Raw genomic sequence first — 26,281 nt, 5'->3', positions numbered from 1 at the left:
ACTTATCAGAGCGTGTTTCCTTACTTGACATTTAGTCTAAACTTGATTGAAGAGAGCTAGTGTTTAATTATACAATGTGATGAAACCTTGGTAAAAGTGGGGGACTGTATGCTGAAATAAACCCGAATATTCTATAATTTTTTTTCTCATTAGAAAGACATAAAGGGGCTGGGGTTGTGGCTCAGTGGTAGAGAGCTCTGCCTGGCATGTATGAGGCACTGGGTTTGATCCTCAGCACCACATAAAAATAAATAAATAAAATAAAGGTATTGTGTCCATCTAAAACTATAAATAAATAAAATTAAAATTAAAAGGAAATAAAAAGAAAAAATTCAGCTAGAAAATACAGAGGAGCTTAGCCTAGGTCAGAACATTGGTGGCGGTGCGTGTTCCACAGAGAGCAGCTATTGACTCTGGACGCTGAATGCCTGCACCTTCTCTCTGGCAGGTTCCATCCTGGGTTCCCCTTGATTACTTCTGCAGATTCTTACTATTTCTAAAATAGCAAACTAGGAACAATGAAAGGAACAGAACTGTGGTGGTTATCAGGCCGACTTCTTCCTTCAAAGCAGGCAAATGTTTCCTCACCATATCAAGTTCCCTTTCTAGGAAATGTTGTCTTCTTTAATTAAAACTAGTATCCCTGTTCCACCAGTCACTGTTTATGTGATTCTAATTAAAACTAGAATACTGTCCAGCACATTATTTCATCTTTGTCCTTTTAGATTTTAGTCAAGACATTTTCGGTATTTTGGGTTCTCCTTCAAGTGTTCATTGCAGATGTACACATGAATATAATATAATCAACACCCCGGGGTTGCATAGAGTAATGCTTACTATATAAACTATCCTTGATTTATATAATCTTTTGGTGGGGGGGAGGCGAATATCGAGGATTGAACTCAGGGGCACATGACCACTGAGCCACATCCCCAGCCCTATTTCTTATTTTTTTTTTTAGAGACAGGGTCTCACTGAGTTGCTTAGCACCTCAGCATTGCTGAGGCTGACTTGGAACTCACGATCCTCTTGCCTCAGCCATATAATCTTATGAATTGATTTTAAAATCACATCCTGCTTTCATTCTATGTCCCAATATGATGATCTTTCTCCTTTTATCTTGAAAACAGTCCCCCTGTCACTCTGCTTCCTAAGGGCACATCAGGCCCTAATGATTTTCACCTTTGTTCTTCTCAAAAATCATCATGAGCTCTCACTGTTCCCAGGATCAACCTAGATCCCTTCATGTGCCAGTCAATACCCTTGGCAGAAGAATTTAATCTCAATCATCCCTCTCTTACTTCCCTTTCCCAGACTCCCTGCACTATCTCCCCAGCCCACAGCATCTCTAATCTACCTCACACCATTCTCCTTTGCTTGACTCACCCTTAATCCTTCTGTTTGTCTAGCTCCTACTCATTGCTTTCAAGATCTATGTCAGTGCTCATCTCCTCAAGAATTTTAACTATAATAATCATTTTATTTTTTATATTTATTTATTTGGTACCGGGGCTTGAACCCAAGGGTATTTTACCGCTAAGCTACATCTCTGGTCCCCTGGCACCCTTTATATATTTTTATTTTGGGAGAGAGTCTTAACAAAAAAGTTGTTTAGGGTCTCAATAAGTAGTTGAAGCTGGCCTCAAACTTTGATCCTCTTGCCTTTGCCTCCCAAGCTGCATGTGCCACTGTGCCTGGGTTTTGTTTTGACAGATATTATATAAAATCATTCAGCAATTAATAAAAAACTGCTTCAGACTTGATCTTAGGTATATGTTTTTTCACACTGTTATGGTTTAGATGTGAGATGAACCCCCAAAGCTCATGTGAGGCAATGCAATGTTTAGAGGTGAAATAATTGGGTTATAAGACCCTTAACCCAATCAATGAATTAATTTCCCTGATAAGAATTAACTGGGTGGTAACTGAATGCAGGTAGGGTGTGGTTAGAGGAGATGGGGCCTTCGAGGTATATATTTTGTTACTGGTGAGGGAAGTGTCTCTCCTCCTCCTCCTCCTCCTCCTCCTCCTCCTCCTCCCCACCCTCTGCTTCTTGGTGGCCATGTCCTGACCTGCTTTCCTCTGCCCATACTTCCACTGTGATATTTTGCCTCACCTCAACCCCTTAGGGTTGTCTATGGACTGAGACCTCTAAAACTGTGAGGTCCCTAAATAAACTTTTCTTTCTCTAAAGTTGTTCTTGTCACATTTTTTAGTCACAGCAGCAAAAACGTTGACTAAACCACACATGATGTTTTTAGATTTTGTTTTCTCAAGAACACTCCAAGGTGATGTTGTGCTCTAAAACTTTTGTAAAAGTCAAAGAAGTGCCTTAGGTTGTGGTGGCAACGTCGTGCAAGAATTTCTAAATGCTTGATCTCATTTTCTGAACTTGCTGCTGACTGGCACTCTGCAGTCCCCTTGCTGAGGGTCAGTGATAGCTCTGTGTGCACGAGAGCAGCAGGGACATTATCCTGCTTGCTGGTTTGCTCACTGCTTCTTGTCAATTCATTATTTACTTACTGCTGGCTGTCATTCATTCTTCTCTGCCTATATTACAATGTGGAAATTAGGTATTAATAATGCCAACTACAGTGAATTCCAAAATGACAGAGACTCGTTAAGTGATGTTATTAAAATGCTTTTAAGGAAAAGAATATTAGTTATGCTTCAAGTCCTTTTAGAACTGGCATATGTTAGTATTCTATGTTAAAAATTGCTCTTTACTGGATATTTACCAACTTGATGCACACATTAGATAAAATTAAATCAGGAATTTGTCTTTTGTACTCAGCATATAATAAAATGGGAAAATTATCCTATTTTAAAATTAAAATGTATAAAACTTTTTTTATCATGTAAAGCTGTTTTTCCACATTTGAAAGAAACAGGGCTAAGTTATTGATGCTTTGCAATGTACTATGGACTCAGGATATTTGTACTAAATAGTATAATAAATTAGGGCATATTCAGCATTCACTAATCTCACTCACTAATACAGCTGCAGATAGAAGGTAGTTTCATACTTTAAAAAAACCTCATTATGTGTACCATGTACAATATATAGTTACAAAATAAATCCTCTGGAAATATCTATAACATATAACTTAATCATAAATAATTCCATCTAAGAAAACAGACTCAAAATTTTGAGAATCAAAGGCAAAAATCTTTTACACATTAAAACATGGTATTTATGTTTTTCCTCACACATGGAAAATATACTTATTCCAAGTGTAACATAGTTATTCCAAAAACATTGAAGCTGCTTAATTTCAACATTGGCTTTCTAGATTTTTAGTCATTCTCAGGGATTTAACTCTGTTCCTAATAGTATGATGTTGACATGAGATGAATGAGACTCTGACTAGTTCAGGACTCAGTTTCTGAAGCTCCAGCCAGGTGCTGCCTTCTGAGCAAACAGGACCATAACTCAGTGCCACACTGTCATGTCCAACTGGATGCCAAATGATGCAAGCAGTTATTAATAAACAAGGAGGTCCTGCATTCAATATCATCTAATTCATTCATTTGTTGGTTTTCCTATTCATTCAGAAAAAAATGTACTGAGCACAAAATTCATTCAAGATGTGACATGAGGCCCAGAATGCACTAAGCTGTGTGAGGCAGGATACAATGGTCTCAGTCTGGCCAGTGAGAAAAACACAAGTGTGTGTGATGCTACAAAATGTCCTGAAATGAGAGGGGTCAAAAACATCATGGCAGGGCCTGGCTCATTTTGCCTAAGAAGAAAATCTGGATTAGGTAGGAATATCTATAAAAAAAAAGTTATACCAATTGGAGATTTAAAGAATGAGTTGGATTTTAATGAGCATAGAAGGAGAGAACCATGATGCTTCAGGCAGAAGGGGCCTTGTGGGAAAAGGCATGGAGGTATGGGCTTGTGCAGTATGAGAGATGGGAGTGTGAGGTCCCAAGTGTAGAAATGAGTCCTGAGGCTGGGCTTGGTTATGAAGGATTGTGAATGTCTAGGTGAACTCAGGACTTTACAGAGGCAAGAGAAAAAAGGAGTTTATCATAACTTTGTGAGACAAACAAATGATATTGTATAAAAAAATTTCAGAATATCTTGGGTCTAATGTAGACATATTCTTTTCCTCCTCCTCTTAATAATAATGTGGAATATCTTATTGAACACTCAATTAGGAGAAACTCCAAGAGAAAGAGATCAGTAGCTTTCCTGAGGACACAGAGCTCTGAGATAATGAAAGAATGAAGATATCCAGTGTCTGATACATACACTGTCTTTATAAACGATAGCTGTTATTTTTACTATCACTACTGTTGTTTCCTTTATTACTGCCATTGCTACTCTTCCAGTATTACTTTTGATGACAGTATGGTATTCTGAAGGCCTCACCTACATCTCTCGTGTTCATTGTTGGATGGTCATCCCTAGCATAATGCCTGGCATATCAGTACATTTTATTGAACCAATTCAGGTCACAGTCCTTGTACTGGTGGCACAGGTCTTCTAGTGGACCAAGCAAGTCCATTCTTTGGGTACTAAATAAATTCTCTAATTTCTCCACTATGTGAATCTTCAGGTCCTCTAAAGACAACTGTGCATTTCTCTTCTTCTCTTTCTAACTACTCTCAGCCTAAAATTATAATTGACTAGTCTGAATGCTAAGGAAGAGAAATGTGAGAGCAGCAGCTCACTGTGCCATGATCACCAAAGGACTTTCAGTCTCTGTGCTCACAATAAAACAAAGTGTAGGCAGATGCTGTGGCTCATGCCTGTAAATCCCAGTGACTCAGGAAGCTGAGACAGGGGGATCACAAGTTCAAAACCAGCCTCAGCAACTTGGCGAAGTCCCAAGCAACCTACCAAGACCCTGTCTCAAATTAAAAAAAAAAAAGGGGGTTGGGGATGTGGTACTCAGTGGTTAAGTGCCTCTTAGTTCAGTGGTAAGTGCCTCCCAGTTCAATTTACCAATACAAAAAGAAGAAAAATACAGAAGTCTAAGGCTTGCTCAATGATGAATGGACCACACTATGACTAAGTACTGTTTGATTTTTCTGAACAAAGGAGAGCAGACAAATGTATTTGGCTTTAATCTGAATATGCTTAAAACACAAAATTAGAGGTGTCAATTTCTTTTTTTATAATCACTATTTTTACTAGAATAAACAAGCTCTAAGTAAATAGATGTTGACTGTATTCATGATTCATACCAACAAAAGAACCTTTAATTACTATATTCTGTCTCCCAAAGCAGATTTTGAAAATGTTTCTCATGCTTTTGTGTCTGTAATACTGGGAAACAGCAATGACTTGAGGAAGTCTGTCTTTATTCCCCAAATGATTTTGACAACCCAAACCCTTCTAAAACTGAAAAGTCTTTGCAAAGAGTACCTGGTCTATCAGTCCTTTAATAGTGGTACCGTTTACTTTAAACAGCTCTTTCAGCCATTTCCTCAATGGGTTGATATCTTGCCATGGGCACACCTGTTTGAGCTGTTCTGTCATTATAAAGGAGCAGTGTATTGTGCCTTCAAAATTCCAGGCTTACCGATGCACCGAGAGCCATCTGTTGATGTTACGTATCCACGTGGACAAACACAAAAGTAGCTTCCCACGGTGTTGGAACATTCACCAGTTTCACATATCCCAGGAATGACGCTGCACTCATCAATGTCTAATCAAGGGAAGAAGGAGAAGATAATTGAGAAAGGGCTTCACGAAATAAGGGATTTTTTTTTTTTTAAAGAAAGAAAAAAGAGTATGAGAGCACTCATGGGTGATTAGGTCAGATCACATAACCCTGAAGATACTCTTATTTCAGGCCCTAAAGAATTTCTCACAGATATCTATGGGAACTCAGATGAAAGTCAACTCCCATGGCAGTAAAACAAGGCCAACTAAAGCAAAACTCTATATCCTTTTTCTCCCCCCAAATGCAATTTAAATTGGAAATAAGTAAAGATGTCAATGTTTTCATTTCTATTCTATGTCAACTAGGGAATTATCCTACTAGAGCCCTTTGAAAAACACATACACAATTACATTTTAAAATATGGAATAATTACATTTGAAAATTTATAGCTGATGTTCACACTCATTATTTGAACCAATAGAGAGTAGCTGATTTTTTTTTCCTATTTGGCTTTGGAATATGTACTTCCATTTGAATAGGGGTATCTCTGACATTCTGGGAATAACTTCAATCTAAAGTAATACAGGAACATGGCAAGGGGAAAACTTGGGAGGCTCTGGGAAGGGTCCAGTTTTCCTATTGTACCTCCCTGCACTTATCCATTTAGCTTACTCAATGTTCAGAATAGTCTATTTCCTTTCACATTAATGAAAGGTCTGCTTTCTTTTAAATTTTCCCTAAAGGAGAAAACCTGACCATTTATATAAGCTTTAATGTACTTCTCTTCTAATCCAGTGAGCAGAGGGAGGTGGAAAGTCAAACAAAGCTGCAATTAAGTACACTGGGAGCTAATTGCTAATACATTTTAAAAGGAAATGAGCCATTGTGAGGAAAATCCAGCCAGGGCTGCTGGATTGTTGGCAGTCTTTTTTAAGAAACAGAGGTAGCAAAGACCAATGAATAGAAGGAACAATTATAAAAGCCATAAACATAGATAATTACTTAAAACTCCAAGTTTCTTTTCAGTTTTTTCCCTTTCTGTTGTATTTTCATTGAGAATGTATAAACTTAAAAGGCAGGAAAAATAATTACATTTTTATTGTAAATGCAAGGAAAGAAACTTAAACTCTATGATTAAACAACATAGAGTTGTGGGGGGTTTGGCAATGCCATTCTTACATCCCTCTATTCATTTTTTTCCCCTATTTATACTCACAAGTCACTCTTGCCTACAAGCTGTGAATTAACTACATGCATGTGTCTTCTTGGCATATTCTTTTAAAAATTTTACCAGGTTCAGACATTCTCTGAAATAATATCTTCATTTGAGGCTTAACAGTTAGCTGCTGAAGGCAGAGAGGTACAAATCAAAATCAATGCTCAAGAGAGATCAAAATTCCAACATGAATTGACTACATGAGAAGCAAATATATAATGTGGTGAAAAAGTTACCATCAGACTTAATCCAACAAAATGAAACCATGTGTGCGAAATTAGGACCTACTGCATCCTGTGCTGCTGTCTCAGTGCAGCAGAGTTTAATGCAACTGAACATGGATCCAGCAGCAATGACACTAGAACAACTATACTGTAGTCACCAAATAAGCACATCAATCACCTGGGGATAAGGAAGGCCAAAAAAAGAAAATAGCACAAAACAGCAAGTCCCACAAAAGTGAAGGACCAAAATTTGCCTTTTTAGTCTCTTAAGCCTCCAGGATTGATAATTTTTTTTTTTTTTTTTTTTTGGACCAGGGGCATGTAACCCTTGAGCCACATCTCCAGCTCTTTTTAAAAATATTTTATTTAGAGACAGAGTCTCACTTAATTGCTTAAGGCCTTGCTCAGTTACTGAGGCTGGCTCTGAACTTCTGATCCTCCTGCCTCACTCTCCCAAGCTGCTGGTAGTACAGGTGTGAGACACTGTGTATGGCTGATTGAGGCAAATTCTTAAAAATTAGGAGAACACAAGTCCTTTGTTTATATGTTAACTATAATTTCCAGACCTTTCTTTTCAGAATAAAGAATTTCTTTGTGCACTAATCTTAAATATCCTCCCTGACAACAAGAAGAGGAGAAAATGGAAAGACATTTGACAGTTTACATTTCTGGGAAAAATACCTGGTTCATAGAACAACACATGAAATGATATTAAATTTGTAGTCTTGCTGTTAAATGTTTTATTGTTAAAAATCTCTGTGTTTTTCATGATTCTCCTTACAATGAAGTAGGAACCTTAAAAGGTTTACTTTAAAATAACTGATATAAAAGGCTCTCAGAAAAGAATGTCAGAATCCTATATAAAAAATATGGATGCTTTTCAATTATTTTTGCGCTAGATGCCCCTCAAATTTTAAGAATTAAAAAGGTAGGTGCTCTAAAAACCTGATCAAATCCCCTATACCTCAATGAAGTTATGCCCAGTATTTGTCCATCAATTTAAATTTAGCATTAACACTTCTGTTCAGAAGGATGTGAGCACTTAGCTCTTTTGTATATTAGTTCTTCAAGAGCACATGTCATAATCAGATTTGGAACTACTATCTTCACAAATATGAAGCACATATTGTCTAGGTATAGACAAGTGTGCCTAATGATGACAAGGGTATTCGTGGGAAAAGTTCAGTGAAGTCTTAATGCTGGAATCGGTTGTTATCTGTGTTCTGTACACATAATGTGTTTCCATTCACTTCCTCTGGAACTTGTCTGAAATTTCATTGGTTTGGAACTTTGGTCTGTAAATATCAGAAAAAATGGATCCAAGCTGACATAAACCAGAAATTTAAATAGTTTTCACATCTCGAAGTCCAGAAGCAGCATGGATTTCAGGACTGGTTTAAACCAATGGGTCCTGCTCAGTTTCTCTGAAAAATCCTCAGTAGTACCCTGCTATGTTCTGACTTTATCTTTAGGCTGCTTTTCTCAATGGAGACAAAATGGCCAAAGTAGATTAGGCTGGACCTGAGACTGGCACATTTTAGAGGAGGAGAGGTTGTCTTTCTAGTGGCTCTCTCCTAAGAGGAAGAAAACTTTCTCCCAGAAGTCCCCAGCAAATCTTCCTTTTTGTCCCAATGTCTTGTACTGGGACACATGCCAATTTCTAAATGATTCCTCAGCCAGGAGAATGTACTGCTTGTCAGGGTCCCAGAGACATGGACCAAGTACTGTGGCAAGTGGAAAGTAGTTAGCTTTAGACAAGTAAATTATAACAAAAAACAGTGACCAGAGACCAGTGATTCTGAAAATATGGCAGAATTGAAGAACGGGAAGTACAGAATGGTGGAAAACGATGGACAATAAGCATAGCTTCTTAAGCATTTGCCATATCCTGAAGAGCTATTCCAAGGACTGTGGCTTATATTCTGAAGAGATGGATGCTGGCTTGGAAGGAACTTTAAATGAACAAATTATTACATAAGCAAATCGATATCATAAGAAGACAATCTCTGTGTTTAATAGAATGATGACAGTTTAGGGATGAATACTGAGACCTGAAGTTAAGCTTCACAATAAGGAAGAGAACACATTGAAAAAGATCATTAGAGAAATCAACAGGACTTTGTCACTGGACTCAGACATGTAGCTTGATCAACAAAGTACCTGATGGAGTGCTATGAACAGAGAATGGGACATGGAGGAAAAATCCAATTTTGATGTTAAACTGAGTTGGACATTTTTGAACTTGAAATGTTTGAGAGAAACAGGCAAAAATCTAATCTGTACAGTCAAACACCTGGGTATGAACTCAGCAAAGAGGTAAATTCTAAAAATGTACTTGTGTGGTTTATCACAGAGTATAGGGATCGCATTTGATATTGCAGTAATCGATGAGATTTCCAAGAAGATAGCTGAATTTAAGAAGAGGCCATGAGGACCATCAATATTTAAGGAAAATCACAGGAAGAAAATAGAGCATTGGAGACTGGGAAGGAAAGAAATGTGCAGGGAAGAGCATACGAATGGAGACAAGGAAGAGCACTGTGAAAAGGAGAGGGTTGCCAGGTGTGCCATGGAAGGGTGAAGGCACAGAGGGGCTGTAAAGCGTCTGGAGATCTGAAGAATTGAAACACAGGTTTTTAGAAAAAGAAAGCTAGATCTGAACAAAACCATCTGACGGATTTCTGACTGCCAAACCACATAACCTCATATTTGTCAACCAACATTTACAATGATTGCAAATCTTACTCTAAGCAGGATATAACAAATAATTTGGTAGTAGTGTGATATCAGATGTCACTCAATTCTAACAACACTACTCTAGAGATGCTATCAATTCTAACAGGTTCACGTCACACGCAGTGTGTGTAGTAAGAAGTAATATATCTGTTATATCTTGGATTTATACTTAATAACATATTTGCTGTTTTGACATTAGGAAAATTCATGAATAAAGTGCTGAATGCAATGAATTGCTATTTTAAGCTTTTCTATGGACAACAGGCAATATCCATATGATACGGTAAGTTATGTGGAACAGTGAGGTTTGATTTCCCCTTTTCAGATCTGAATGTATGATGTATCTTCAGAATTTTGCTGTATATCTGTAAAGAACTTTATTGGGATAAAATGTGTATACTATATAATTCACTGACTTGAAGTGCACAATTCAGTTTTTTAATATACTCACAGGATTGTACAATCATCGCTATAACATAATTTTGGAACATTTTTCATCACTCCAAAAGAAATTTTACCCCATTAGTAATCACTCTTCTTATCCTCCTCCAAGTCTGATGCTGTACATTTGTCAATTCTGTGCATTTCCTATCTATGATATCATAACACAGGCAGTCTTTTGTGACTGGGTGCTTCCATTTAGCATGTTTGTAAGGTTCATCCATGATATGGTGTGAAAAGTACTTCAATCCTTTCACTAGTGAATAATATTCTGCTGTATGGATTTACTACAGTTTATTTATCCTTTGTCATTTGATGAATACTTAAGTATTTCCATTTTTAGCTATTATAAACAGTCACCATGAAATTTCAAGTACTAGTTCTGTGTTGTCTTATGCTTATCTCTATCAGGTTGTACACTTAGTGTGGAACTTTTGAGTCATATAGTCAGTCTGTTTAGCTTGTTGAGGAACTGAGAAACTATTTTCAAATTAGCTGTACTGTTTTATTTCCACCAGCAATGAATGTATGAGGGTCCAAAAGAACATTCCTTATTATATTTGCTCTCTTTTCTTTTTTTTAATTTTAGTTGAGTGTGAAAGTGGTACCACATTGTTCTTTGGTTTTCATCTTCCTCATGACTAATGATATGTAGCACAACTATTAGCCTTCTGTAGAGTCTTTGGAGAGAAGTATCCACTCATTTCCTTTTCCCACTTTATTTTTTAGTTATTTGGTCTTTTAAGAGCTCCTTATTCATGTCGCTTAAATTATGTTTTATTTGTATATGAGCTGTAGAACTAGGTTTACAATCTTTGCGAAAATGAAATCTGGGAGTTTGACAGGAACTGTGTTGCATCTAAAGATCAATATGGATAAAACTGTCATCTTAACAATATTATGACTTCCCATCTATAAAGATAGGCTATTTTTCCTTCTAATAGACTTCCTTTAATTTCTTTTAGCAATATTTCTAGCTTTCAGCGTATCAATCTTTTAATTAGTGTTAAAATTTATTTTAAGCACTTTTTTCTTTAAAGTGTTTATTTATTCTTTGTTCTTTAAATGAAATTCTTATAAATTAAATTCTTTTCTTATTTTCATTTTCAGAATGTTCACTTGGTGCATAAAAAGTGAAATTCATTTTGTATACTGATGTTGAAGTGCAGCCTTGTTAAACTCACTTATTGGTTCTAATACCATTTTATAGTCTGTTCACTTTTCTTCAGTTGATATTTTATCCACTAACTGTATGTTATCTGTAAATAGAGATATAGTAGTCCCCTTTTATCTGGGTTTATGCCTTCTGTGGTTTTAGTAACCCATGCTCAATAAAAAAAAAAATCCCAAAAATGTAAAATGGAGAATTCCAGAAATAAGTCATTAATAAGTTTTGAAGTGTTTGCCATTCTCAGTAGCACGAGAAAATCTTGCACCCCACTTGGGATATGAATCATACCTTTGATCAGTGTATCCATGCTGTATACGGTCCTGATCTGTTAATCATTTATTAGCCCTGTGTTTAAGTAGCCCCTATTTTACTTAATGGCCCCAAGTGAATGAGTAGTGCACCTAATAGCTATGCCTAATTTATAAATTGGATTCCATCACAGTTATTAACTATGGTTTCATGCTTTCACTGCAGACTTGGAGTATATGTCTTGAAGATAAGGGGAGACTCTTTAGGTTCACTTCTTCCTTTCCAGTCTGGATAAAATGTACTTCCTTCTCTTACCTAACTGGAACCTCTAGCCCAATGCTGAATCGCAGAGCATGGACAGACATCTTGTTTTGTTTCTGATCTTAGAGACACTATTCATTCTTTTGCTATGAAGTATGATGTTGGCTGTAGTTTTTCATAGTTGCTCTTTATTAAGGTGAGGAAGTTCCTTTCTCTTCCTAATTTTTGGATCATTTTAACTATTAAAGGATGGCATTTGTTTCACATGGTTTCCTGCATTTATTGACATGATCCTGGCTTTTGCTCTTTATTCTTACCTACACATTATATTGATTGAGTTACAGATGCTGAGCCAATTTTGCATTCCTGGCATAGATTTCAACTGATAATGAAGGGTAAATCCTTTTTTATGGAGCCAGATTTGACAACTGACAATGACATATAATATATATTTTTTTACATGGGGATGCATTTCTTTTAATTTCCAGAGATTTTAAATAATGCATTTTTAAAACTTTTTAAAAATGTATTTTACCAGTTAAATTCTTGTGTGGCTAGGTCAAGCTCTAATGAGACTTTTATTTACATTCAGGAAGCCCAGCCCTTCAAGCTGTGACTTTTTAAACTGAATTCAGGTTCTCTGAACCATTAATCATTAAAGATCTTACTGATTACATTGTTATTGCAACCAAGAAATCTGATATATTAACTTCCTTAGTCTAGCTGACCAATTAGCATAAAATTTTTTTCCTTATATACATTTATTTGTGGGAAGGGGGACAAATACAATCCTTAGAATCTTTGTGTGCATTTTTTTTCCAGTAGAATATGCATACACATAAAATTGGAAGGACACTGTAAGTTAGAAGGACACTGTTTTACCTTCAGTTTTAATTGATAATATGGGCTTTATCTGCTATTCTATAATATGTATTTTTTTAAATGTGGAATCAGACAAAATTTAAATAAACATGGAAAATTTAGCTTATTGATGATAACTAGCTTTTAAAGGTGTAATTTCTCAAATAATTTGGCTTAAATAAAGAGAAGTAATAATTTTACTTCTGGCAAAGACATCAGTCAATGGTGATAAAGAAAAACAGGGCTGAGTTAAGAACAGGGGACAGGAGAGGCAATGACATCATCTAAGGTCTTGGTTAATGAAGATAGGAAGGAGTATGAGAAAAATGGATGATACAAGAATACCCCAAAAGCAAAAGCAAAAGCAAAAGCAAGAGTAAGAGAAAGGGACAGTAAGACTCCATTATAAGCTAATATTGATAAAATTAGAAAAGTTAAAAAATTTTCCAGAAAATTCATAGCTTCATCATTAACATCTTGAGTTATTAATATCTAAAAACAGCTGAAAGTCTAGGGTAGATCCCTGGAAGGTGACTGACATCTATGGATACAAACAGTTGAAACCATCATTGTGGATAAAATCAGTAGGATGAGAATATAAAGTGATGAGAAGCAGAGATCACAACAGAAGAGAAAATTTTACAAACAATTACTATGAGGATGTATTCATTTGAGAAAAGAGAAGTGAAGATAAAGAGGGGGTTTAGAGAGGTCACCAGGATTGCTGAAAAGCTATTCAAATTTTAAGGAAGTCAAATAGTGACAGGCAGAATAATGAGCACCCAGGATGTCATTCCTGCGACCTGGGAATATGTCAGTTTACATGATCCAACGGGATTTCAGTTGCTATTCAGCTAATCTCCAGATGTGGAGATGACCCTATTGCCAACTCCAATGTAATCACAAGTGCCAGATTCAGAGGGAGATTTGTAGATGCTGCACTGCTAGCTGCAAAGATGGAAGGGCCACAAGCTAAGGAATGAGAGCTGCTTCTAGAAGCTGGGAGAAAAAAAATTGTATATTTCCTAAGTTCAGAAGGCACATAGGCCTGCAGATGCCTTGATTTCAGCCCAGTGAGACCCATGTCTGACTTCAGACTTCTAGAACTAGAAGAGCACAAGTCTATGTCATTTTTAGTCATTAAATTTGTGGTAACAAGTTCAGGCAGCAATAGAAAACTAATATGCTAAGGAAATATATTTAAAAAGAAATAGGGTAATCTCTAAGAGAAAATGCCATCAGATTCTAGAAAACAAAGGCAATGTTAAGAAAGAAAAATCAGTACATCTTGAGGAACTTGAGATGACTGGTACAGAATAGGTTTTTAGGAAACTTTACAGTGAAGAGAGTCAGAGAATAATAATATAATGAGAGATGGTTAAAGATATGGAGAAGAGGATTTGTGCTGACGTGTCCAAGGATGACCTTGGCTACAGGTAAAGAGGAAGAGACACAAGCTATGAACTAATAATGGCAAATTTCAAAGCTGCATAGAGAGATGATGGGATTAAGCAAAAAGCTAGAGCAGGTATCTCTGAAAAAAATTGGAAGATATTCATCAAATATAGGAAAAAGCGGAAATGAAGACATAGCAACAGAGGAAATTTGAGCTGTGTAAGTCCATATCAGATACCTTCAGTCTTTCCAATAGAGTCAAAAATAGAACAGATGTTACAAAACCTTAATGTGTTAAAGAATCACCTGGGCAGGTATTAAAAATGTAGATTTTGAGTTTCAATCAAGATGCTTTACTATTCCCATTCTGTTCCAAACACACAGCACTGACAGATTACATGAACAAGAGAGTTGGGGCTGTAGCTCAGTGGTAGAGTACTTGCCTCACATGCACAAGGTCCTGGGTTCTATCTCTAGCATCACAAGGAAAAAATATAAAGCTTCATCAACTGAATCAATTTTTTTTTAAACGGGAGGGGAGGGGCTGGGGTTGTGGCTCAGCGGTAGAGCGCTGGCCTAGCGCGTGCAAGGCCCTGGGTTCCATCCTCAGCACCACATAAAAATAAATAAATGAAGGTATTGTGTCCAACTACAACTAAAAATTAGATATTTTTTTTTAATGGGAGGAGGGAGAGCCAACTAATTTCAAAATACAAGAAAAAAATTTTCTTGGTCCAGAAATTAAGATTGCAAGGCAGCTGCCCTCTTTCCCCAGAAGCTGGCAGTGGTGGCTAGCATCCACGACTGTACCTGATGACAATATGGAGTGAGAGAGCCACAGCAGGAACAGTGCAGGGTGCAGGGGGAAGGAAGGGAAGAGGGCCAGGAAAGACTTCCAAGGCAAAGTGACAGTTAAACTGAAACAGATAAACAGGCTTACAACAAGCCAGGAAAATGAAATGGAATAGTGATTTCCAGGCAAAGGAAAGAGGCGGCACAAAGGCAAGGCAAGAGTTCTCTAGCTGATGAACTAAGTAAGTGTTACTGTGTGGAAAAAGTGAGTGGAAAGAAGTGAGTTAGAGAGGGAAGCAGAGAATGAATCATGTAGGATCTTTATCCTGAGAAAAGGGGATCCAAACAGGAGTGGCATGACCAAACTTACAACCCAGAAAGATCACAGTGGTTGCCTTGTGGAGAAGCGGTTGCAGAGAAAGACGTAGGCGACCCTAAAGAAAGCCTATCTTAGTCATGCAAAAGAGAGACAATAATGATAAAGGCAGAGAAGTAAATGAATTCAAAACAGATTTAGGAAGTAGAATCCATTCAAACATTTTGGTGATAAAAGGGTTGAGCTGGACCTAGGTTTATGAGTTGGGCAAAAGAATTAATGGTGCCATTCCCTGCACTGGAGATCATGAGAATGATGGTAAGTTACCCACGGGGTGAGTGTAGTAGAACCAGGAACTGAGCCTGTGCCTGCTGAGATAACCATGGGGTGTTTACAGTATAACTGCCTGGCAAGTGGATGCATACAAAGGCAGGTCTTCCATGTTGGGAAGCCAACTGCACATGGATGACAGACTCTTCAGGGATGTTAGGCAAAATTAGGTACGAGAAAGTTACTTGTTACAGTCTTGGTGTGAGGTGTCTCATGTATGAGACAATGCAAGAAAGTTTAGGGGACCAGAGTTGTGGCTCAGTAGTAGAGCACTTGCCTAGCGTGTCTGAGGCACTGGGTTTGATCCTCAGTACCACATAAAATAAATAAATAAATAAAATAAAGGTTAAAAAAGGGGATGCTTTTAAAAAAAGAAAGTTTAGAGGTGAAATGATTGAGTTATGAGTTATGACCTAATTAGAGCATTAATCCACTGAGGGGGATTAACTGGGTGGTAACTATAGGTAGGTAGGGTGTTGCTGGATGAGGTGGGTCTTTGGGGTATATTTTTTGTTGCTGGTCTGCAGTTTCTCTCTCTCTCTGCTTCCTGGTATGATGCGCTGAGCTGTGTTCCTTTAACACACTCTTCTGCTGTGATTGATGTTTTGCTTCATCTCAGTCACAGAGCAATGGAGCCGACTGTTTATGAACTGAGACCTCTGAAACTGTGAGCCCCAAAGAAACTTTTCCAGCTGAAGTTTTTTCTTGTCAGGTCTTTTGGTCACAGCACTTAAAAAGTGACTAAAATAGTACCTCCTAGTGATTCTGAGGAAAGTCAAGTTTCATTTGACTGTGAGCATATTCCCTAGATTATAGTGGGCTCTAAGGTAAATCAGAAGAACGCAAGAAGTAAAAAACTATCGTCAATATCACATTTTTATATGAACAGGCAGAGTGAGAGCAGTCACACAAAGGGATGATGGAAAGGGAAGAACATATTTTAGGAGATTATATAGAGGATGGGAGCCTGGGGTCTGTCATGTTATATCAATATTTTGGTGTCATTTCAGCATTTTACTATAGTATGATTACATATTATTTCTTGGCTCCTCTTTCCTATTAGTATCTGTCTAGGGAAGTAACATTTAAAATAATATCTCTGTGTTAACATTAATAGACACTGAAGGAATTTTTAATTAAGAGGCTTTGTCTACTTAGGCTGAATAATTCCATTTTTTAAAGTGTTACTACTCTAGTAAGGTAATGAATGGTTCCCTTTGGGCCTGAAATCAATACTGTATCTTTCTAAACACTAATTTGGAGTAACTCAGGCATGAAGCAATGGTGGCAAGAGGCAGTTCCATCACAGTGCTTTTTAACATTACAACAGTGTCAAAGCTATTTCCACTTCAAAATACATAAAAGCATAAAATTTATTGATAACATGGCCGAGTAAAATGCGCTTCCATTTTCGATCTACATCCCAAAATGATATTTTGAGGGAAGTATAGCCACTATATGGTTTTTCTTTCTGTGTGCCTTCCTGCACCCCAGACCCATCTATGTGTTTTACTCAGGGTGGGAACATGCTGGTACCCTTTGTTAATCCAAACTTAGGATACATGAAGATAAACTTTAAACTTAGAACACAGACTGTCAAGACAAGCAAGACTAAATTATTTACAAATTCTAAAATTCTGAAGACAACATGGTTGATGCTAAGCTTTTGTAGGAGGATACTTCTAACAACTGAGTGAAGCTGTTAAAACCGCGTCTTTCAAAGTCTTTCCCCCAATCCTCCCTGCCTATCATAATTGTCTTAAAATTTTTAAATAAATCCAGAAAAAGTAATTTGAAAGTCTCCCTTAATGTTGGGTAAAACCTAAAATTTCAGCAACATGAAAGTCAGGAAATTCCAAAGTTAAACTTACTATAACCATTTGAACTTGGCAAAATTGCAAGAATTTAGTACTTTTTGTTCCCATTTTTCTCATTAAGCACCAGAATATTAAGGTATAAACATAAAACCTTGAGGATTTTTAAATGTATTTTGGCATAATTCAATAAGAAAATTAATTTAAGAATACTTGTTATTTTATTAATATAAATGGTGCATTAAAGTCATTTATTTTGTCTTCTAAATAAATGGCATCAAGTGAAAAAGAAATCTGTTCCACATTCCACTAAAAATTACTATACAAATGATTATTAAATTCTGTGTTTTTTATACTTACTACCATAAAAGGAAATAAACTCAGTGAAAATGTTATAATCAGTCACTAACATTCATACATGTGGAATTTTTATGAAGAAAGTTAATTTTTAAATTAGCACAATTGTATTTTTCTTAGTTTTTGTTGATTTTTTAAAAAAAGAATTGCCACGACAGGCAACATTTTACAAAGTCCAGCTTAAATTTAAAAAGTAGCTGCAAATACACTGAACCACAGAGACACAGTGTGCATATGTATAAAATGGGGGTGTATATGCTGTTACGAGTATGGAGAGGTCACTCCTAAGTCTCAGCCTGCAAAATATATACTTTGATATTCTCAAGGAGGTGATGGAACTACATCAATCCAAAGCCATTTACTAGCATTCTCTGCAATCAATCCATCCATCCATCAATCAATCAATCAATTCAGAGTGAATAGCCTATCAATTCTGTGAGTGAAGCTCATCAGGACCACCTCCATTAGGACTTGAACTGGGTTACTGTAGACATATTTGCCCTCTGTATTGAATAACTGCTTTATGGTACACCCAGTTGTTGCTTATCTATAACTAAGTCATCTCACAGATCTCATGGGTATTAACACAATTCAGCAATCTTCACTGAAGACCTGTCTGTCGTTTGAAATTCCCTATTCTTTTTTTTTTTTAATTCCCCGTTTTTAAAATTACTCTGGCCTTCTGTTTGATAATTTATGCAAAAGTGAAACTTTTGCCTGTACACTCAATAGTTTCAGATTAACCAAAGGACTCTATGGAGACAGGTATTTTAAACTGCCAGGGTGCAGACAGAAAGCAACTTTATTTCTCCCACGGCTTCTTCACACCTCTCTTGACAAGTTCTTTACTGAGCTTAGGAACTCTCAGGAAATTCCAATAGATTTTTCCCAGCTTTTTCAGATGAACAGAAGACCCACTCAAATCCAAAAATCCCAAAGCTCTCATCTTCCATTCAGTTAAAGCATTTCCTCTTCCCAGCAGGGACTCCCTCAGGCATGAATGCCCTCAGTGAAGGAGGGGAATGGCTGACTTCTTTTCTCTATCTTTCTCCCTCCCTAGCTAGAAGATACTATGAGCACATTCTAGGTTGCAGTGAGGAGGGAAGAGGACAGGACTAGTAACAAAGATCTAAGTGGGTGGGTCAAGGTGTAATGCCATGGATCTTTTCTTTTTCTCCTTTGCTGGTTCTTTTTCATGTCCTGGACCTCTAAATGATGATGTTCTAAGGCTGAGCACTTGGACTTCTCTGTTAAAATGGCTCCCTCCATTGATCTTGTCTAGCCTCAAGGCTTTAACTATCAACTATAAGCCGTACATATAGTATAGTAACATTCCTAAGTATGTATTGCCATCCTTGACCTTGCTCTTGAACTTGATTTAAACATACAACTACAAATGTCTATCTGATTGTTTAATAAGTGTTGCACATTAACTAACAAAAATTGAGCTCCTGATAACTCTGTCCTCCGCTCTGTCAGCTCACCACAGATGTTCTCCATCTCAGTTAACGGCAACTTCAACATTCTGGTTCCAAAACTTTGAAATTACTATTTCTTTTCCTCTCTTCCTCACGATTGATCTGTCAACAAATTCTGCTGGCTCAACCTTCAAAATTCAATCACTTCTCATCACTTTTATGGAAAACTCTGTGGTCTGAGCTACTATCGGAACTCACTTGGATCACTATAGCACCCTGCTAATTGGTCTCCATGCTTCCACATGTGTCTGCTGATTTATCCGTTTTTACTATCCAACAGCTAGAGTAAACCATTGACAAAAAAAAAAAAAAAAAAAGAATACTTTACTCCACTGTTCAAAACCTCCAATGGCTCCCATCTCAAGAGCTCAAACTATAGCCCAAAGTACTTATCATGTCCTGCAAAACTCACAAGACCTAGCCCCTGGCTGCATCTCCAATTCCATCTTTTAGTCTCCTCACCTTCTTCTCCAATCCCATAGACCTTCTAATGTCTCCTTAACACCTAGGCACACCTTTGCCCAAGGACCCCTGCATTTGCTGGTCCACATTTGGAATTCTCTCCCCAGAGTTTATTCTTTCACCTCCTTCAGTTCTTCATTTGAATACCACCATGTCAATGACTTTCTTTGGTGCCTAATTTATAATTTCATACGTGTATCAGCATTTTATAGGCTCTCACCCTGATTTATTTTTCTGATGTTTTATCACTTCTGACATAGAATAGATTTTACTTGTTCATTTTTCCTTGTCTCTATAAGTCAGCCTTCATGAGAGCAAGGATTTTGTTTTGTTTTGTTCATTGCTCTATCCTGATGGTCTAGAAGTATGCCAGGAACTCAGTAAGTATATTTCTCAAAGATTCTGGCATCAATAGTCTCTTGTGTGGAAGGTTCAAAATGTATAGTATTAAAACTTTTAGGAAACTTCCCAACTCTGAGAGCACTCGCCTCTCACGAATATACTATATGTACCTGCTCTACCTGACCTGTTTTGTAATTCTTTCTAAGATTTGTATTTTTACATAGGTTGGTGGTAACAGGTCACTGAAGCAGAACAATCTTTCTGCTCCTTTTTCCTCTTCTTCTCATACATACTGCTCACCAGTTATAGATGTTAAAGATAGCAATACATATAGGATAGTAACATTCCTAAAGGAATAACACAATCATAAATTATTGTCTTAAATGGGAATAGGATCTAGAATACAATCTATTCATGAGACCCACACACTTTCTTGATTTCAGGTAGAAATACTACCAATCAACTAGCCACTACAAAATAAAGTGTTCATGTGTACTAGTACACAGGATTTATTTAATACAATATTACACTCTCTGAAAAAAATGTTTGATTAAAAATACCAATATTTCATTCTGAAGACAAGAAGAAGAAATATTTTAAGATTTTAAATCTAATTATAAGTAAACATAAAAAAGTTACACTTCCTGTTTTTCTTTACTATTCAATTATGAAAATGTTTTTTTCCCTATCATGGTAAATTAAGAAAAAGATTCCATATGAGAAGAAAACTTATGATAATCTAATTTGCAAATTGCTGTATCCTATGAGTTTATTACATTGAATTAATTTTCTAAGCCTCCAACTAAATTTTCACAGTATGGTTTTACTAAAGTATTGGATGAGAACTTTTTTTTTTTTTTTTTTTTAGTAAACTTCAAATGTTTTGTATTGCAAAACATCTTTAAGGACTTCAAATCTGTCATGCTTAAAAATTAAATAAAACAAGAAAGCAACCTATCGTATTTATTCCCAAATACCATTTGAAGCATTTCTTTTTCAAAAAACTCCTTTTCTTTGAATTACCTATTAAGACATTTTCGCTGTTTTTCTACTGTTAGCCTTTTTTTTTAAAAAAATATATTTCTAAGGGTTCCTTATTTTATCCTTTTGTCTTTAATATGCATTGCAAATATTTTTTGCTTTTTCCCATTTTTCTTTTGATATTCCTTTTGATATCTTTGCAATGTAAAAGTGGTTTTCTTTTCTTTTTAATTTTTTCCTTTCATTTTCTTTCCTCCTTCTTTTTTCCTCTTCTTCTCCTTCCTATCTATCTCTCTCCTTTTTTTTTTTCTTTTTGGTACTGAGTATTGAAACCCAGGGGTGCATTACCACAGAGCCACATCGCCAGCCCTCTGCTTTGTTTTTCATTTTGTATTTTGAGACAGGGTCTTGCTAAATTGTGTAGGGTGGGCCTCACTAATTTGCTGAGGCTGGCCTCAAATCCTCCTCCCTCAGTCTTGCAAATCACTGAGATTACAAGAGTGTACCACCATATGCAGCATTTTCAGACTTTTAAGTAGTTAAATATATCAATGATTTTCTTCATGAATTCTGGATTTTTAATACAAAAAATATTCTTATGTTTTATCATAGTACATTTACTATTTCATTTTTAAAAGTGAGTCTTATTTGTTATAATCAGCTTACTTCTTTATCATGTATTATATTCACTTATTAAACATAACATTGATTTTAAAGCACTTTCTTATTTGTCTATGTTTAAAACTGAATTTCTTTATTTCTAAGCCTAGAGCCATAGTTTCAGAAAGAAGTTGTTATATTTTTGTTTCTTTTGTAAAATTGTATTTTAAGAATACAATACTAATTGTGATAGCATGAACATCTTTTTTCTTTAAGTGCCTTGTTGACTTCTGCCCCACACAGTATACAGATAGACACATAAAAGTAGAACAGCCTGGAACAATATTAATGTTGTTGAGAGAGTTTCCTGTCTTCTGAATTCAAGAATGACTAGGGTTCCAATGGAAGTCTAGATGGTGGTAGAGAAGATTAGAAAAAGCAATAATAGGGACGGGGTTGTGGCTCAGTGGTAGAGCGCCCGCCTAGCATGTATGAGGCACTGGGTTCGATCCTCAGCACCACGTAAAGAAATAAATAAACAAAATAGAAAGAGCAATAATACAAATAGAAAGAATAGAAGTAAAAGGAAGACCTTAAAAGACTAATAAAGCTCAATTTATTATGATCTTCACAAACAATTCCTTTGTCTTTGGAGCTCTCTAGCAAACTTAATAGGGATCCTGAGGTCCTATTTGGCAACACTTATTTTTAGAAGTTGAGTAGCTATCTAATAATAATAATGACAAGTAATAGTAAATTTTATAACGTAATTTCCTAAAATCCAGTCACATTTCCCTACTTCTTGCTAAATTCTTGATTATCTATATTACTTTTTACTTAATACACTTCTCTCTATATATTCATTGTTTTATTTTAATGTAAATTTTGTTCTAATCAATAATATTTTCAGGAAAGACACACATGCACAGTTTTGATACACTAGTATTTTTCCTTAAAACATTCAAATGGATTATAAACTATTGAAAATTATTTGTCCATGGATCAACTTAATTGCAGTTACTAGGAAAACTGCAGTAGGACTAGACTGAGGTGGGACCACTGAAAATATAGTGTAAGAATAGTGAAAACCATGAGCTCACTGCCTTTTTCTTAGAAGTTTTACTGGAATGCGTCCTCCCTCATTTGTTCACGTATTGTCTATGGTGGGTGCTGGAATACAGTAGCAGAACCAATCTGTGATAAAGACAATGTAGAAAGCCAAAAATGCTTACTATCTGGTTCAGATCTAGAGGGGCTCTGCACTTAATGTGCTCACAAGGATTCTGAGAATTCATTTCACTTTCAAGAAATGAAACCCAGAGCTCAGCACTTGGGTGAATTCAGATGTCACCTAGAAAATAATGTTTTAAAAGGAAGCCTACTTGCTCCAATAGAGGACTGGAAAAGGTATATATATCCTTGTGCAAATCTTAGGTGAAACTAAAACACTGAAGGATATACCAGGTTATGGTCCTTTCTTTCATAAGACTTCTTGTAACTACCACATAATAATGACTTAGATATAAACGAAAATTTACTGCGATTTTTAAAATGGATGAGAATACAATGAAAAGTTGTTTCACTTCTGTGTGACAGAACTTTCAAGGTTTTGAAGCCCAAGCAGGAGAGGGGAATTATAGTCACATTTGTAATCACATGGTTGGTAGCATTTCTAAGAATTCAGAAGATGAGACTATAGCTGAAAAATATGTTTGTGCTTCAGATTAGCATGAGCTATAACTAGTTAAATTAAGTCACACCAAACTTAATATAACAGCATATTGGTAAATAGTGCCCCAATTCTCCTCTGCCACTCACCAGAATTTCAGCCACGCTAGACAAAGCTACAGCTCAGCCTTTCATTTGTCCTATATTTGCTATTACTAGGTGTTAGGGAAAAATAATCCTTGGATAGTTTTCATAATTAAACAACAACAAAAAAAAACCACGTTAACGTGTAAAATATGAAACCACAGCCCTCTAGGATAATTGAAGCTTATATAAAAACACAGTAACTCATTTAATTAGCATCTATATGACATTTTAAAAATTTCCTATAATGAAACTAATTTATCTAAATTTTTTATTATCTGAAATAAGGGTTATTTAAAATAGATGTCTTCTGTACTTAAGACAACCATACAGGTCCCCACCATACTCCTAAGGCTGCATCAGAGTAAATCAGCAGCCCACAGACCTTCACAGAATTCTCAATGCCTAGTAGTGAATTAAGCATATGCAAGGCTGTAGGTGACCATACTTTCAAGAAATGCAATCCTGGATCAAGGTATTATATTTCCAGTTTTGTTACATTTTTACTTGACTACAGCAGGATATTTCTTTAGAGCAGACTAATTTCCTTCAGGCAGTGAGCCATGGTAATTTGTGAGACAGCCCCTCCCATCTCTCTTTTTTCTTTTCCCTCTCTCTTTCTTTTATTTTTTAGTCAAGAAAAGTTAAAGATATACATATATACATGTGTACACACACACACACAACACACACAACACATATACAATATGTATCTACATATGTATCTGTCTTGTCTTTCTAGATACATATTTATATATTTAAATATATTAATACTACAAAAACTATATATGTAAAGTATACACACATATATCAGCAATTCATTTTGTTATTTTATCTTGCCTATACTAGTTTTCTTTTCATTTTCACTATGAAACAGCAATTATTTGGCAAGCAAAATTAAAATTTAGTGAACAATTATGTAGCCAGCAAAATAAAGCCATTCATCAGTAAATAGTGGAGACACATTTAAGTTCATATCTTATTCTTCCCTTAATAGCAAAGTTCAAAATGGCCATCTGATCCTTTCATTCCAGGCTGGAATAAGTTTTTCTATCATTAACACACCTAGTTCTATTTCTCTGAGAAAGGTGTTTTGGAGACTCTCAATTTTTCCGATGACTTTCAGCAGAAACTGAATTGCAAGAATCATGTGAATTACTTTACCATGCTTTTTTCTTTCGTATTTTTTTAAAGGGATTTAAACATACAATGGCACTGCGGAAACAACACTGGCTCCCAACATTTGGGAAAATTTCCCTGAATCTAGTAAAGTGCAATTTCCTGACCACTGTCTTATGCTAAATGAATCAAGTCCTCTGGGTCTCAAATGTCCCTTGCTATATAATTTGTGTGGAACTGGGGCAGAAGGAGTCAAAACAGGCTGAGACCAGTCAGGAATTAATGGATAATCTAAAATTCCTAGTTCTACTTCCCCTCATCAACATGATGGATAATTTGTCATTGCCTGTTGATGCTTTTATCAAAATAGGCGCTCTGGCAGGTAAATCTTGTTATTCAATTTTTTGTTAGTTCTTTAAAAAACTGTAACTTGGAAACTACTTTTCCTCATTGAAATGATCTGTAAGAACTTTCAATTTTTTCTGTGGCATCTTTGTCTAACAAATACACAAAGTGTTAAATGCTTTATCGTATCTAATATGCATGAAAACCTCAGGCAGAAATCACCTTTCTTGTGCCTCCTCTGAAGGTGCAGCTGCTGACAATGACAGCTCTCAGGGGTGTAGCTGAGCACCAGTCCTGATGAGCATCCCACTGGGGCTGTGGACACACTGCTCTCTTCCCTGTCATACTTTCTGAACTATATAAACTTAAATTGTCACTTCTCTCTACAAATTTTCTCTTATAGGTTAAAACTATAAAAAATTAATTCGTACAAAAAGAAAGTTAAAATGTGACCTGGATGTTTCAAGTTTTAATTCCTGACCTAGATCAAAGCCTTCCTTTTTCTTTTTGTTGAATGATTTTTTTTTGAATATGTGTTTTTTCAAGGACTTCATGGTCATATTGGTGATATTACCCACTGTTCCTCAAATAAAGAACTCTTTCTCCTCTAGGCTTCCACAGGAAACTATGTGTGCAACTTTCCATTTTGTTTAGGTTGAAATTAAAGGAATGATGTTATTTTAGAACTCCCCATGAAATATTGCTGTCGGTTGACTAGAACTGTCCAGGTGGTGTCTAAGTTACTTAACACATGTGTTTCAATAGTGGAAGTCATTTGTGGGAAGAAACTAAAAATGTTTAGATTGGAAATTTCTGATAAGTATGCTACAAAGTGATAAATGCTCATTTTGCTTTTCTGTCAGCTCCGGCTGCTGCTGGCTGTCCCTCTGGAGTCTCCATCACTCCACCCTGCTGGTCTTTCCTTCTTAGATGTGACAGTTCCATTTAGGAGATACAGAGGGGGCATCTAAATGTCAGCTATATGACACAACTGTTACTAAGCCTTGCCTAATTGGTTTATAGAGGTCAAAATGCTTCCAATTTTTTTCTTTTTGGTATTTCTATTTATTTATTTATTTAGCTATACATGATAGTAGAGTGTATCCTGACATATTATCCAATTTCCATTTTGGATTCAATACAAACTTCCAATGAATTTGCACTAAATTCCTAAAATTACTTAATACTTTGCTGCCTATCATAAAAATGATTCTCTACATCATAAAAATCACATTCTTTAATGCAAAGAATTTTTACTATCCATTCATCTGACTACAAGTCATTGTTTTTCATTTTTTTGATTTGGTAATATATTTGCAGGATACAAAGTAAGAAAATTAGGCTGGGGCTTTAAGTGA

The 26,281-nt window shown here is 36.0% G+C and overlaps 1 protein-coding gene across 1 annotated transcript in view; it reads right to left on the bottom strand.

Moving 5' to 3' along the window:
* The window catches only part of Fbn2 (fibrillin 2), a 221,771-nt gene that overhangs the window by 112,732 nt on the left and 82,758 nt on the right, over positions 1-26,281 (bottom strand). The window contains exon 8 of the mRNA XM_005324144.4: positions 5,538-5,663. Within this exon, the coding sequence (XP_005324201.2) occupies positions 5,538-5,663 (126 nt within the window). The remainder of the gene's footprint in view (positions 1-5,537; positions 5,664-26,281) is intronic.

Source organism: Ictidomys tridecemlineatus, chromosome 1 (genome assembly GCF_052094955.1).
Source record: "Ictidomys tridecemlineatus isolate mIctTri1 chromosome 1, mIctTri1.hap1, whole genome shotgun sequence".
Lineage (NCBI taxonomy): Eukaryota > Metazoa > Chordata > Mammalia > Rodentia > Sciuridae > Ictidomys > Ictidomys tridecemlineatus.
This window is presented reverse-complemented; position numbering and strand designations above follow the sequence as displayed.